The following is a 16,157-nucleotide window of genomic DNA, read 5'->3' as shown; positions in this document are numbered from 1 at the left end:
GCAGGAACTGGTTCTCTCTCTCATTATCTCTTGCTGTTTTTTTCTGTTCTTCAACTTTCAGAGGATGTGTTCTTACTCGGGGAGCACATTGCAGAAACCCACTTCAGAATTGAGAACCATCATTTCATGCTTGTGTCATTTGTGGTCAGTGGCGCCTGCAGGTGTACGGCTGGACGCACTGTGCGTGCCATGAGCGCTCAGACTGACCTGAGATTTGTCCCGCAAACATTTCAGCAGTAGTTTATAGCCGTATTTCTGTCGACTGAACCGGCCATGCCATTAATAATGAACGTATCAGTCTTTTGCATGCCAAAGTCCATTTCTGCTTATAAACAGGTCAGGTTAGACTACCACAATTAATTTGTAGCCTATTTTACAAATGATAATACAACGAAAGTCATGACAATGTTTTACATTCAAGCTACCCGTAAAATTTATAGTGAAAAGTTCTTTAAAATCATCTGGAATAATTTTTAAAGCTGTTTTTAAAGCATTTTGCTTCCTTTAAATGTTAAGGAATTAAAGAGCAGCGTAAAAATCTGAAAAAAATATAATCGGGCCTGTTTTAGGCTTTCCCTCATTTTTATATTTTAGACTGTGATGAAAAATGACTTGCCATCTCCTCATTGAACGTGCCTTTAGAGAGAAATGCATCTTTACGGATTACATAATGAAAAAGTTTTGGTTTTCGATTTGAATTATTTAGTAATTTAAAGCTTTCTATAGATATATTTATCATATTTGTGACTCAATTCGTTGAGTTTCAGTTCATCATTGTGAAGCGCTCCTGTTCAAGACGAGACGGCAAGCGCATCCTCTGTTTTCCTATTTATTTTAATAAAAGCACAAGGTTTTGTTGATATTGTGAATGCACACAAATAACAGTAGACCCTTTACAGTTCCGAATGATGTATTACTCTTACCTTTATGAGCAAACATTATGGAGTATTTTAAGTTGTTTAAGTTCTTTTCACGTGTGTGTGTGTGTGTGAGTGAGTGAGTGACTGAGTGAGTGTGTGTGTGTGTGTGTGTGTGTGTGTGTGTGTGTGTGCGTGAGAGAGAGAGAGAAATAAATTCAAATGAACAAACTTGTTTCTTTATTAAAATATAAAATTCATTCATTTATACATTTATCAATATGCCATAGCCTACCATATGTCTTTGTTAAAGAGCATAATACGTAATAAGTCTTTTAGCATGAAAGCACGTATTTTTCAATGTGTGACAGCGTCCTGTATCATAACTAAATCTCTGCCGTTTGTAACAAACCAAACCGTGTGAAAATCCGGTAAAAATTCGGGGAGTTATGATTATTGTACACCTTCCTCAGTAGAAATAAATGCAGGGGGGGCGCATTGGAGACCCATCCAAGATGGCGGCCGCGCTGTACGTCAGCTCCAATAGGCAGCGTCAGTCTATGAGGAGTCTACGTATATTATGTCTATGGTTGAAACCGTCTATAATCTAAAAAGTATATAGTAGAATGTGTAAGTGGTGTCACGGGATGGTCAAGAGATGAGGCGAGGACTCAAGTGCAGGAGAAGTGGGTCTTTTTAATAAAAAAGGAGAAACAAAAATGAACAAAAACCACCCCGAAGGGGAAAAACAGGCAGGCAGGCAGGCAGAGAGCTGCAATACATTTATACCAACCCACACACGACATCAAACATCCAACATTAACAACGACACAGCACAGGACTGCAGACACCAGGAGACTATATGGGGAGCCAAACGAGGAGGACACAGGTGAAGGAACTGAAACAATAATGAGATAACAAGGAGGGCGGGGTCAGACAATAGACAGGAGAGCACATGGCACAAACAACAAACAATAAGCCATGTGCTGACACACACAGTGACATCTGGTGGCCAACGGGCACACCAGCAGGGCCGTGACACAACCCCCTTTAAGGAGCGGATTCCAGACGCCCACACACTAAAACAGAAACCAAAAATGTCTGGGAGGGAGGAGGGCCGGAGGCGGATCAGGGGAGAGATGGTGGGCCAGGCCCATGTAGCGGCAGAGGGGACCTGGGCACTGAGGCAGCGCCGGGATGGGGACCCAGGGCAGAACCAGCGGCCACCACAGCAGTGTGTGTGGAGCTGCCACCCTGAAACAGGCAGTGGCTGGCTCCGCTGCTGGGGCCTTGTGAGCGGCGCCGCCGCCTCGGGAGGATCGTGAGAGGCCACCGCCGCCGGGAGCTCTGTGAGCGGGCACCGCCGCCTCGAGAGGAACGTGAGAGGCCACCGCCGCTGGAACCTTGTGTGCGGACACCGCCGCCGGAAAGGCCTGAGATGAGCCCGCCCCTGGAGGAAAGCTCAGCGGACACCACCGCCGGGAGCTCTGTGAGCGGGAACCACCGCCTGAACCTCGTGAGCGGGCACCGCCGCTTCAGGACGATCGTGAGCGGACAAAGCCGCCTCGGGAACCTTGTGTGCGGACACCGCCGCTGACGATCGTGAACGGCTACCGCCGCTGAACCTTGTGTGCGGACACCGCCGCCGGGGATCCTGTGAGGATCGTGAGCAGCCACCGCCGCTGGAACCTTGTGTGCGGACACCGCCGCCTGAACCCTGTGTGCGGACACCGCCGCCTGGAACCCTGTGTGCGGACACCGCCGCCTCGGGAACCCTGTGTGCGGACACCGCCGCCTCGGGAACCCTGTGCGGACACCGCCGCCTCGGGAACCCTGTGTGCGGACACCGCCGCCTCGGACGGAACCTTGTGTGCGGACACCGCCGCTGACGATCGTGAACGGCTACCGCCGCTGACGATCGTGAACGGCTACCGCCGCCTGGGATCCTGTGAGGATCGTGAGCAGCCACCGCCGCCTGGGATCCTGTGAGGATCGTGAGCAGCCACCGCCGCCTGAACCTTGTGTGCGGACACCGCCGCCTGAACCTTGTGTGCGGACACCGCCGCTGGGATCCTGTGAGGATCGTGAGCAGCCACCGCCACTGGGATCCTGTGAGGATCGTGAGCAGCCACCGCCGCCTCGGGAACCTTGTGTGCGGACACCGCCGCTGACGATCGTGAACGCCACCGCCGCCTGAACCTTGTGTGCGGACACCGCCGCTGGAACCCTGTGTGCGGACACCGCCGCCTGGAACCCTGTGTGCGGACACCGCCGCTGAACCCTGTGTGCGGACACCGCCGCCTGGAACCTTGTGTGCGGACACCGCCGCTGACGATCGTGAACGGCTACCGCCGCCTGAACCTTGTGTGCGGACACCGCCGCTGGAACCTTGTGTGCGGACACCGCCGCTGACGATAGTGAACGGCTACCGCCGTTTGAACGATCGTGAACGGCTACCGCCGCTGGAACCTTGTGTGCGGACACCGCCGCTTGGCGATCGTGAACGGCTACCGCCGCTGACGATCGTGAACGGCTACCGCCGCTGGAACCTTGTGTGCGGACACCGCCGCTTTGGGACGATCGTGAGCGGACACCGCCGCTGAACCTTGTGTGCGGACACCGCCGCGATTTATCGTGGTGCGGACACCGCCGCTGACGATCGTGAGCGGACACCGCCGCTGGGATCCTGTGAGGATCGTGAGCGACACCACCGCCGACGATCGTGCGGACACCGCAGCTTCGACGATCGTGTGCGGACACCGCCGCTTCGACGATCGTGTGCGGACACCGCCGCCGACGATCGTGTGCGGACACCGCCGCTGGGATCCTGTGAGGATCGTGAGCGGACACCGCCGCTGACGATCGTGAGCGGGCACCGCCGCTGGGATCCTGTGAGATCGTGTGCGGACACCGCCGCTTTGGGACGATCGTGAGCGGACACCGCCGCTTGGGATCCTGTGAGATCGTGAGCGGACACCGCCGCTCGACGATCGTGTGCGGACACCGCCGCCGACGATCGTGTGCGGACACCGCCGCGATTTATCGTGTGCGGACACCGCCGCTTCGACGATCGTGTGCGGACACCGCCGCCGACGATCGTGTGCGGACACCGCCGCTTGGGATCCTGTGAGGATCGTGAGCGACACCGCCGCTGACGATCGTGAGCGGCACCGCCGCTGAACCCTGTGTGCGGACACCGCCGCCGACGATCGTGCGGACACCGCCGCTGGGATCCTGTGAGGATCGTGGTGCGGACACCGCCGCCTGAACCCTGTGTGCGGACACCGCCGCCTGAACCCTGTGTGCGGACACCGCCGCCTGAACCCTGTGTGCGGACACCGCCGCTGGGAGCGCGAGCCGACCACGCTGCTCGCATTGACATCAGTGGGGTTCCTGCACGCCGTATCAGCCCGGGACGCCTGGGAGCGGGCTGGAGGTACTGGGTGCGGCAGACGAGGCCTCTGACGCCTTTGATTGTCGCTGGGGCGCTGCAGCTCGTCGGCCGCCACTGGGGCGCTGCGGCTTCTGCAGCTTTGTCAGCCACCACTGGAGGCGCTGCAGCTTCGGCGAGCACTGCCTGAGGCCCTCCAGCCACCCTAGCTGGGGAACGTGCCAGGAACTCCACAAATTCCCCAAACGTCAGGTGGTCCAGCCCCCTCATCCTCCACCATTTGAGGGGCTCCTCAAGGGCGCTATTGAAAAGGTCCTTGAGGGCCGCATCATTGTACCCCAAACCCTCTGCTGCACCACAGAACCTCAGGGCAAATTTCCTCACGTCAGTATCCTGCTGACGGAGGGAGCTCAGGGCCTGGAACTGGAGGATGCGTTGGTAGAGGGGGCTGCTGACGTTAGCGGCTGGTGGATGGTGTGAGCCCATTCTCCGCTGAGTCCTCATTTCGGCTGTGTCGTTCTGTCACGGGATGGTCAAGAGATGAGGCGAGGACTCAAGTGCAGGAGAAGTGGGTCTTTTTAATAAAAAGGAGAAACAAAAATGAACAAAAACCACCCCGAAGGGGAAAAACAGGCAGGCAGGCAGAGAGCTGCAATACATTTATACCAACCCACACACGACATCAAACATCCAACATTAACAACGACACAGCACAGGACTGCAGACACCAGGAGACTATATGGGGAGCCAAACGAGGAGGACACAGGTGAAGGAACTGAAACAATAATGAGATAACAAGGAGGGCGGGGTCAGACAATAGACAGGAGAGCACATGGCACAAACAACAAACAATAAGCCATGTGCTGACACACACAGTGACATCTGGTGGCCAACCGGGGCACACCAGCAGGGCCGTGACAAGTGGCACTGGCGACCAAGGAAGGACATTTGTGTTTAATTTCTTAAGGAGGACTGGACTGGAACAAGGATGAATATAACTCATGAGTACTAAGGTCAAGTGAAAACAGCAGGTGGCAGCAGGGCTGGACTGGGGTTAAAATTCGGCCCTGGACAAATCTGGCCCAACCGGCCCACAAGTTCCTCGTGAATGTTTTACTGGATTGTAGGGCCTTAAATTAATGAAAAAAATTAAACAGGACAGAAACAAATAATGATAGATATTACTGAATTCTTAATAATGCACTTAATAATGCATGTAGAAAGGAACTTGCCAGTAAAGCAATGATTTTGAGATAAAATGCAGAAAATTTACTGCTATTAAATTCTGTCATCATTTCCTCACTCTCATGCTGTGCCAAACCTGTATGACTTACTTTCTTCTGTGGAACACAAAAGAAGATAATTTGTAGAATATTATCAAACCACTTTGTTTACTCTTGATTTCTACTGTATTCTACCGTTTGTACACTGTACAGAAATTTCTTGATATTTTGAATGACATGATGATGAGTAAATGATGACCATGGGTGAACTATCCCTTTAAGAACTTTAACATTAGTAAATAGTTAACACCTAATTTATATAAAACACTATTTAAACATTTAAAGAGAAAGAAGCTATTAAAGCTATTCTGTTAAATTATCCTTTGCCCTAATGAAATTTAAAGCTACAGTCCATAAGTTTTGCCTCTTTGTCGCCATCTCTGTTCGAAAACCTGGAATTTCAGCTCTGTGCGGAATTATCTTCCTTGCGTGGGGTTGTGATCCGGTGTTCCGGCATGGCTCCAGTGCAGATGAATCTAATGTTTTGAGGTAAATGTGTGGCTGTCAGTCACCGCACCAGTGTGGATACTGTACACAGGAATCACAGATTGTAACCTATGTCTTGGAATATATGAACCAAATAAGAATTTTCACCATATATTGCCATCTGAACAAGTAAGTAACAAGTCTGCCACATTTGTTCTGACCAACTGAGGAAAAAAGAATTACAATAAATTGCGCTACCAATGGTAATTAAATCTAAAGATCGGTTAGCTTATATCACATCTAACCATGCTAATTATTATTATTATTATACTTTATTCTCAAATTATTAATGTTAACAACATCAGCATTGCGTGACAATAGTGTGTATTAGCGTGTAGATTTCAATTTCTGTACAGTCTAGTTAATCTCTAATTGTCATACCATTCGAATTTCATGTTAAGAAATTATTTTAACCCAAAAGGCAAACTATGCTCCCTTCGAACTGGTTTTCTTTAAAATACAAATCCTGTGTAATCCCAGGCTATCTGTAATCAGAAGCACATTTGAAACTGAAATACAATTTAATTTCATTCACATGTGTTTCATAAACACACTGTAAAAAATAAGTGTATTTTTAACTGTAAAATTTTGTAAAAACGCTACTGAAAAAAACTGTTAATATGTTAACAGTGAGTTCCTGTACTATATACAGGGGAAAACTGTAAAAGATCTAACCAGACATTTCATGTAATTATACAGTAAAATGCTGTTAATTGTACAGTTTTTAGAAGTAAAAATAACAAATCAATGTATAATTTACAGTCAAAAACTGTAAACTGATATTCCCAGAATTCCCTGCGTGACACTCCACATTTGAAAGTATTTTGTTTAAATAATCATGTTTTTTAATAGTTTTTGTTATCAGTTATGTACATTTGAGCTTTATGTTACATCTTCTGTTGTTTAATGAAAGTTTATTGCATTATTTAAGTATCGTGTGTGTTACCATGATGGTGTTTTGTGTTTGCATGAATGACTCTATGACTCTGTGCACCTTCTATATATCAGTATATACTTCTGCTTGTGGTGAAGCTACTTGTGATGAGCTTTGATTCTTCATGTGGCTTTCTCTTTTACCACCTGCATTATTATGGTGGTTGTCAGTATGTTAAAGGTACAAAACAGATTTTATAGTTTTATACTGTCAATTTTACAGTTTTGTTCTGTAAATGTGTTTACAGTTTTTTTCTGTATTTTTTTACAAAATTATTCTGGCAACCACAGCTGCCAGAATTATTTGGTAAAAACTACAGATTTTTTTTTACAGTGACATAATCCTTTCTGTATTACAATCCGCCATCAAAATGACACATTTCATTATTCTAGCTGCTGTGTGAAAAGGCTATAAACGATCTGCCACCTGCAGGATCCTCACATGTGATAGCCTAGTAACCGGGAATACTTCTTTATGTTTACAGACGTGACGTAATGAGGCAGTGCCATGCTCGAATTTCCCGCGAAAACCTACCCATACCACTCAAATTAGAAAACATTATTATAAGATAACCGTTGTGAATTGGGCTAAAGTAAGGCGATAGTTTCAAACACTAACTGGTTATGTACTTGCTGAAATATTGATTTTGGATCAATTTTAACCAAAAAAAGTTACGGACTGCAGCTTTAATATAGTTCATAAAATCCAGAATTTAACTGACTCTATTAGTAAACGATGGTGGTCACAACAAGTAACCACGCTGCTGGCGGATGCATTGCGTAGTGCCGCTTCACACTTTTGGAGTATTTGCTTTTTGCAGTTTCGCACGAGTTGTAATTTGAAAACAGCACCTAATATGACTTTGCAGTCCTAATATGGGGGAGGTCCCTCACTTCCGCGATCGGCCCACCGGGAATGCCCCGGTACTCCCAATGGCCAGTGCATCCCTGGGTGGCAGTAATGCAACGTTATGGATGCCAGCTGCCGTAAAACACCGAAGAAGAAGACGACGTCACTGTTTACAAAATTCACGTTTTTGTTATTTTTAAGGAAATGATAACGGTACCTTTTACTTGTGCTTTGAAACCCGTTTTCAAAAGCTTGCCTTTTTTAGGCCCCCAAAGCGCCGACCGCGGTTGTCGTGTAAATGAACAGACAAAACGCAGTTTTCCGCTTTTAGTTGAAGACAGTTTCGTGCACTCTGTCCTCAGTGAAGTGAGTCCACGGTGTTTTGTATATTCACTGATTTATAACGTAATTTAAGCAACATTTTATTAGTTGTCGCTTCTGTATTGGTCTCATTGCCGTTACTTGAGTGTCTTTTCTGGGGTCTGCTGACTGAAATAAACATTAGCTTAGCGGATGTGAAAATCATTGAGACCTGAGCGGATTTGATTGTTTTTCTAGGTTGGTGTGAATCGTCGTTTCGATGTTTTGGCGTGATTATGTCACAGTGTAGTCTGTGAGGGGATAACAGCAGTGATTTTCTTCTCTCTTATGACATAACTTATGTCTCTACCGCAAACACTTACAATACAGTCAGACTTCTTCAGATGATCATGTAAGGCTTGATTTAGGACTGTCTCTGTTATTTCAAGGCAATATTTTCCCCTTATGCTGATGTCGTCAGATCACCTGTATAACTGCATAATATGTTAGATTGTTCGATTAAAATATCTCAAAATCACTAGAACAGTGTTTACATATTTTGTTGACTTGTGGATTTACATTATCTCGAATCTTCCCAAGAATGTTTTGAAATTATTGCTTTTGTTTATTTTAAAATATTGCTTTTTGTACTCTTTCATTTTAAAGAAAGAGCAGTTTCTGTCCCTAGAAAAAAACAGCAACAAGTTGAGTATCTTTTTTTTTTATATATATACAATGACTGTAGTTGTAAATTGAACTATGTTCTTTCATTGCATATATGCTGCTGTTTTGTAGTTATTTGACTGTGGTTAATGAAACAGTCTCCTGAACTCCCTCTCCCTGATAAAACTTAATAAAAGGGAGTGTCACAAAAGCCTCTGCATGTCAAAAAATAATCATATTAAGATTATTCCACATACAAAAGATAAATACTTAAAATATGTAAATTGGATAGTTGGATAGAAAAACACAAAAGACATGCTTGAAGTGTGTGAATTAAGCATCCAGTTGATCACTGTTATGTTTTTGATTTTGGCAGATCTGCTCCTCCAACCACACAGCAATTCACCTTTAGTGAAGCTCCTCCCACAGTGATTCACCAGTAAATGCTGGAATATTTTCATCAGCCTACGAGTGAAGACAGACTTTATTAAAGAAAGTCGAAAACATGACTGATCCAGAACCCTGCAGTATAAAACAGGAAGATACTGAAGAAAAAATAGGTTGGTGTATGTTCTTGATTCTTCAATAAGGTTATAACAGTAATAATAGCAGTTCATCAGATTCAGTAGTTGCAGTTAGAGAAATTATAAAGCTGTGAAATAACAGTTAAAGCTGCAGTACAGAAAAGACGTGAATTTACAAGTTACAGTGGTACATTGTTTTGTTGATTACATTGAGTTGAGGCTCAGCTATTCAGCAGATTCAGCATGGATGAATATGATGGATTGAGGCGTACTGGCACATGTGGTTAAAGGCTTTTTTTTTTTTTTAGCATATGGTACTAACGCCATCAAAACTCACCCCTCCTAAATGAAAATAAATACTGTAAAAATAAATAAATAAAAGAATAAAATGATCCATCCATTTTTTTAAAAACAGTTGTTTAAAAATAACATCACAAAAGTTAGGTAATGCTGACATTTGAGATAACATTTGCTAGATATCTCATACAATTGATAATACAATAAATACTTTTTTTTTTTTTTTTAACTTGAATGCTTCTTTTTAAATGTAAAATGAAAAAAAGTAATGGTGGGTAATTTTGCTTTGGAGCGTTCAGAGAACTTCAACGCGATTTTTCTCAAAACTGACTTTGCTGATTCTATCAACTCCAAATGGGTGTATCTCAGTTATTTTTGTCCAATTCCAACAATTCTTAATCATTCATAATTAAAACATTTTTTTAACCTAAAATAAAAAAAAAAAAAAAAAGGAATGAAAGAAAAATAGATAATAGAATATCCAAGTTTAGCTGTTTTGAAACAGTCCACAATAACCAGTTGAATTGGTAGTAGGTGAGAAGTATTGTGATTGGATGTAAAAGGGGCATCTCAGTCTTTGTCAGCACAGATGGATCATGGTCCAAGTTATATGAGAGAATTGTCAGACAACTTCTGAGTTGACAACTTCCGTCAAATGTGCTCAAAGGTCAGGCACAGCCATGTCACCCTGGAGCCCAAGGCTGGTTACCCACTGAAGCTAAGCAGGGTTGAGCCTGGCCAGTACCTGGATGGGAGACCTCCTGGAAAACTAGGTTGCTGTTGGAAGAGGTGTTAGTGAGGCCAGCAGGGGGGTGCTCACCCTGTGGTCTGTGTGAGTCCTAATGCCCCAGTATAGTGACAGGGACACTATACTGTCAGCAAGCACTGTCCTTTGGATGAGACGTCAAACTGAGGTCCTGACTCTCTGTGGTCATTAAAAATCCCATGGCACTTCTCGTAAAGAGTAGGGGTGTAACCCCGGTGTCCTGGCCAAATTCCCTCCACTGGCCCTTGTCAATCATGGCATCCTAATAATCCTCATCCACTGAATTGGCTCTATCACTTTCTCTCCTCTCCACCTGTGGCTGGTGTGTGGTGAGCGGTGAGCGCACTGGTGCCGTTGTACTGTGGCTGCTGTCGCGTCATCCAGGTGGATGCTGCACACTGGTGGTGGTTGAGGAGAAATCCCACTATATGACTGTAAAGCACTTTGGGTGTACATCAATACACAATAAAGCGCTATATAAATGCCTCATTCATTGAAATGGCATTGCATGAGAAACTGTCATGCTGCTTTGTTAAATATAGCTACATGGGCTCAGGAGTAATGTGGAAAACCAGCGTCACTTAACATACTCTACCACTGCATGCAAGAAATGCAATCTCTGTTACACAAGAAGAAATCTATACATCACTTCTATGCAGGGATGCCAAGAGTTCTCTGGGCCTGAGCTCATCTTAGATTGTCCAAAAGACAGTGGAAATGTGTGCTGTGGTCAGATGAGTCCACATTTCAGCTTGTTTTTGGGAAAAATGGACATCAAAATCCTAAAGATGAAAGAGAACCATCCAGACTTTTATCAGTGACAAGTGCAAAAGCAAACGTCTGTCATGGTATGGAGGTGCATTAATGCAAAATGCATAGGTGACTCATATGTGTGATAGAGGCATATACTGGGATTGTTTACATACATATTTTCCTACAAGATGACATATTTCATGGGAAGTCCATGGATATTAGATGAAGACAATGCCAGGTCTCATTCTGCATGTGCTACAACAGCATGGTTTCAGAGACACATGGATGTGACTGACTGGCCGATCTGTCTCCTATTGAAATGTATAGCCCATCATGAAAAGAAGAATCAGACAAGATGATGTGACACAGTGGTAAACATGCCTCTGTCTAAACATTTTTGGACTGTGTTGCAGCCATCAAAATCAAAATTTGTTTATATTCACAAAATTAAATTAAGTTAATCAGTGAAAACATTGAAAATCTTTTCTTTGTACTTCAGTTAATTAGATAAAGGTTGAATAGAATGAACAAATCACATATTTTTTATTTAACTGCACTTTACAAAATGTCCTAGATTTTTCTGATGGATGGACTAATCTGAGATGAGATGAGATCTGAGATGACGCTGGTTGGCGTCTGCATAGAATTGATGTAGGGATTTCTTCTTGTGTAACAGAGATTGTATTTCTTGCATGCAGTGATTGACTATGTTAAGTGACACTGGTTTTCCGTAGTACTATCAAGCCCATGTGGCTATATTTAACACCGCAGCATGATGGTTTCTCATGCAATGCCATCTAAGGGCACATTCAACTGAGGTTTCTTGCCTTTCCCTATACAGACTGAGATTTCTCTGGATCCCCTGAATCTTTTCACAATATTATTCATGGTAAATGGTGAAAGACCTGAATTATTTGCAATTTTGCATTGAGAAATTAGATTTCTGATTTGTCTCACAATTCACTCATGGAATTTGGCACAAATTAATGAGCCATGACCCATCTTTGCTGGCAAAGACTGAGATCCCCCTTTACACCCAATCACAGTCCCCTCGCTTATTACCAATTCACCTGCTTATTGTGGACTGTTTCAAAACAGTTTAACTTGGATATTCTATGATCTTTTCACTTTTATTATGCTTCTTGTCCCAACTTTTTTGTGAGTGTTGCAGCCATCAAAACATTTTTGTATATAAAATACATTGATGTTGGTCATTGTAAACATTGGACGTCTGTTCTTTGTAATTTTTTAATTAAATATAGGTTAAAGAGAATTAACAAATCACATATTGTTGGTTTTACTGCATTTTACAAAACATGCCAACTTTTTCTGATTTGGGGTTGTATCTGGTTCCTAATTTTTGCAATCGTATTACTGAAATTTTGAACATGTTGCAATCCCCACATGTAGCTAATCAACCCTGCAATTTGTCCCTGTAATATTTAAAAATAATAATTGGATGCTAAATGTACACAATTCAAATGAATGAATTCAAATGTTCATACTTTCTACTATTATGTCAGGGTTTACATGTCCTTTTCCTTTCACATTTCTCTCTTTAATGGTTTTCTTTTATGCTTTGCTGGAAACATTTTGAAGTTGTTGGTTTTTTTTTTTTTTTTACATTTATTTTAGACCTGATAGAAGAGAACAAGGAGATTGAAGAACTGACTGAAGTGGAAGAGAAACATCATGTAAAATCTGAAGAAAGGCCTTACGTATGTAATTTATGTGGAAAGAGTTTTAGTCAGATGAATGCATTTAAAATGCACCAGATTAGACACAGCAGTGTGAAGGATCATGCTTGCTCTGAGTGTGGGAAGACTTTTTTTGCAGATGGTGCACTGAAAGTGCATCTGATAGTTCACACTACAGAAACACCTTACAAGTGTTCACACTGTGACAAGAGATTCAAACGGTCAATATATATGAAAAGACATGAGAGGATCCACACTGGAGAGAAGCCGTATACATGTGATCAGTGTGGGAAGAGCTTCAGACTAAAAGGAATCCTTAATGATCACATGAAAATCCACACCGGAGAGAAGTCGCACACATGTGATCAATGTGGAAAAAGTTTTGCACAAAAAGGAAATCTTAAAGAACATATGAAAATCCACACAGGACTGAAGCCACACACATGTGATCAGTGTGGGAAGAGTTTCAGACTAAAAGGACTTCTTAATGATCACATGAATATCCACACTGGAGAGAAGCCACATACTTGTGATCACTGTGGGAAGACTTTCACACAAAAAGCAAACATTAGCAAACACATGAAAGTCCACACTGGAGAGAAGCTGCACACATGTGATCAGTGTGGAAAGAGTTTTTCACAAAAAGGAAACCTTAAAGAGCACATTAAAATCCACACTGGAGAGAAGATGCACATATGTGATCAGTGTGGGAAGAGTTTCAGACATAAAGGAAACCTTAAAAAACACATTGAAAGCCATATTGGGGAGAAGCCGCACACCTGTGATCAGTGTGGGAAGAGTTATACACGAAAAAAAGCCCTTAATGATCACATGAAAATCCACACTGGAGAGAAGCCGCACACATATGATCAGTGCGGGAAGAGTTTAACTTGTAAAATAAATCTGTGTACTCATTCTAGAGCAAGACGATATAACTCTGACCAGTGCAGTACAAAAAGAAAAGTCAGGGCAGATTTCCGGAAGAACCACCTGAAAGTTCATTCAAAAGAGAAAATACATGAGAAGATCCACACTGGAGAGAAGCCGTATACATGTGATCAATGTGGGAAGAGCTTCAGAATAAAAGGAAATCTTAACAAACACATGAAAATCCATACCGGAGAGAAGCCACACACATGTGATCGTTGTGGGAAGAGTTTTGCACGAAAAGGAAATCTTAACAAACACATGAAAATCCATACCGGAGAGAAGCCACACACATGTGATCAGTGTGGGAAGAGTTTTACACAAAAAGCAATCCTTAATGATCACATGACAATCCACACTGGTGAAAAGCCACACACATGTGATCAGTGTGGGAAGAGTTTCAGAATATCAAGTGTTTTTAAAATGCATCTGCATACTCATTCTAGTGAAAGACAATATAACTGCGACCAGTGTGGTAAACATTTTTTTAGGACAAGTGCCCTAAAGAGGCATCTGAAAGTTCATACAAGGGAGAAGCCTCATGTGTGTTCTTTGTGTGGAAAGAGTTTTAGTGAGCGGGATGCTTTAAAAATACACCAGAAAAGACACAGCGGTGTGAAGAATCATATTTGCCCTGAGTGTGGGAAGCCTTTTTTTACAGATGCTGAAGTGAAAATGCACCAGAGAATTCACACTACAGAAACACCTTACAAGTGTCCACACTGTGACAAGAGATTCAAACGGTTAGTATATCTTAAAGTACATGAGAGGATCCACACTGGAGAGAAGCCATATCACTGCCATTCATGTGGCAAGAGTTTCACTCAATTATCTTCTCTAATCTGTCATAAAAAAAGGATGCACATCTGAAATTACAGTAAGTAGTTTAAGTGTCTTTTTAATAAACTTTGAGTAAACTGAATTGGTCTTCCAAGTTTTCTGTCCTCCTCAAAAGTCATCATTAACAGAAAAACAAAAGGGCATTTATTTTAGAACAAAAAAAAAGGAAATCAACAAACTATTACTTGTATAGAATTACAAACGATTTTCAATTATTTATTACAATACAAATACATATTTGTATATATTCTTCAATGAAATGGATTTCATAGGGCCCTAGTAATCTTGTCTGCCACATCATGAAGCTGTAACAGGAATTGAGACAGCAAGCTGTGGCAAGGATCTAAATGTAGGAGAATTTTAATAAAGAGACAGGAAAACAATAGAGAAAGTTGTGAGAACTCCTAACACCAAACAATGACTGACAAAACACAAGAGAAACAAGGGCAATATGTGACCCTGGACCACAAAACCAGTCATAAGTAGCACGGGTATGTTTGTAGCAAAGGCCAAAAATACATTCTATGGGTCAAAATTATTGATATTTATTTTATGCCAAAAATCATTAGGACATTAAGTAAAGATTATGTTCCATGAAGATATTTTGTAAATTTCCTACCGAAAATATATCAAAACTTAATTTTTGATTAATAATATGCATTGCTAAGAACTTCATTTGGGCAACTTTAAAGGCGATATTCTCAATATTTAGATTTTTTTTGCACCCTCAGATTCCAGATTTTGAAATAGTTATATATCTTGGCCAGATATTATCCTATCCTAACAAACCATACATCAACGGAAAGCTTATTTATTCAGCTTTCATATGATATATACATCTCAATTTAAATAAATTTACCCTTTTGACTGGTTTTGTGGTCCTGGGTCACATACAGTTGTGGTCAGAATTATTGGCACCCTTGGTAAATATGACCAAAGAAGGCTGTGAAAATTAATCTGCATTTTTAATCCTTTTGATCTTTTATTTAAAAGATTCACAAAAATCTAACCTTTCATTGGATAATAAGAATTCAAAATGGGGTGAAATATCCCACAATTAAAGGCACCCTTTTATTCAATACTTTTTGAAACCTCCATTTGCCAGTTTAACAGCTCTAAATGTTCTCCTATAATTCCTGATGAGGTTAGAGACACCTGACAAGAGATCAGAGCCCATTCCTTCATCCAGAATCACTCCAGACCCTTTAGATTCCCAGCTCCATGTTGGTGCTTCTTCTCTTCAGTTCACCCACTCATTTTCTACAGGGTTCAGGTCAGAGGACTGGAATAGCTTGGTTTTGTGCTCAGTGACCCATTTTTGTGTTGTTTTTGAGGTTTGTGTTTGGATTAATTGTACGGCTGGAAGATCCAAGCATGGCCCATTATAAGATTTCTAACAACAGAGTAAGTCACTTATTGATTTTTTATCTGTTGGTATTTGATAGAATCCATGATGCCGTGTGTCTAAACAAGATGTCCAGGACCTCCAGCAGAAATATAGGCCCACAACATCAAAAATACAGCAGTATATTTCATTGTACACATGGGGTACTTTTTATCCCTGTGTTCACCAAACCCATCTTGAGTGTT

The 16,157-nt window shown here is 42.6% G+C and overlaps 1 protein-coding gene across 5 annotated transcripts; it reads left to right on the top strand.

Moving 5' to 3' along the window:
* Positions 1–7,705: 7,705 nt before the first annotated feature.
* Positions 7,706–14,649, top strand: LOC131530909 (gastrula zinc finger protein XlCGF26.1-like). Of its 5 annotated transcripts, XM_058761434.1 has the most exons (5): positions 7,706–8,166; positions 8,359–8,512; positions 8,767–8,804; positions 9,140–9,323; positions 12,739–14,649. In XM_058761434.1, the coding sequence occupies exons 4-5, from the start codon at positions 9,269–9,271 to the stop codon at positions 14,595–14,597; spliced, it is 1,914 nt and encodes a 637-aa protein (XP_058617417.1). In that variant the 5' UTR covers positions 7,706–8,166; positions 8,359–8,512; positions 8,767–8,804; positions 9,140–9,268; the 3' UTR covers positions 14,598–14,649. The 5 variants fall into 5 exon arrangements, with proteins under 5 accessions (XP_058617417.1, XP_058617419.1, XP_058617420.1 ...); XM_058761436.1 differs by lacking the exon at positions 8,359–8,512; XM_058761437.1 differs by lacking the exons at positions 8,359–8,512; positions 8,767–8,804 and having other exon boundaries at positions 7,706–8,013.
* The last annotated feature ends 1,508 nt before the right edge of the window (positions 14,650–16,157 follow it).

The sequence above is a fragment of the Onychostoma macrolepis genome, chromosome 22 (genome assembly GCF_012432095.1).
Source record: "Onychostoma macrolepis isolate SWU-2019 chromosome 22, ASM1243209v1, whole genome shotgun sequence".
Taxonomy (NCBI): domain Eukaryota; kingdom Metazoa; phylum Chordata; class Actinopteri; order Cypriniformes; family Cyprinidae; genus Onychostoma; species Onychostoma macrolepis.
Note: the sequence above shows the minus strand (reverse complement) of the source record. Positions and strands in the feature narration are given on the sequence as shown.

Excerpts from the sequence above, each read along its gene's own strand:
- LOC131530909 (XM_058761437.1), top strand. The coding sequence starts at position 9,269 with ATGACTGATCCAGAACCCTGCAGTATAAAACAGGAAGATACTGAAGAA. Across the intron at positions 9,324-12,738 it reads AGATACTGAAGAAAAAATAG|ACCTGATAGAAGAGAACAAG; the intron begins GTTGGTGTATGT and ends CATTTATTTTAG.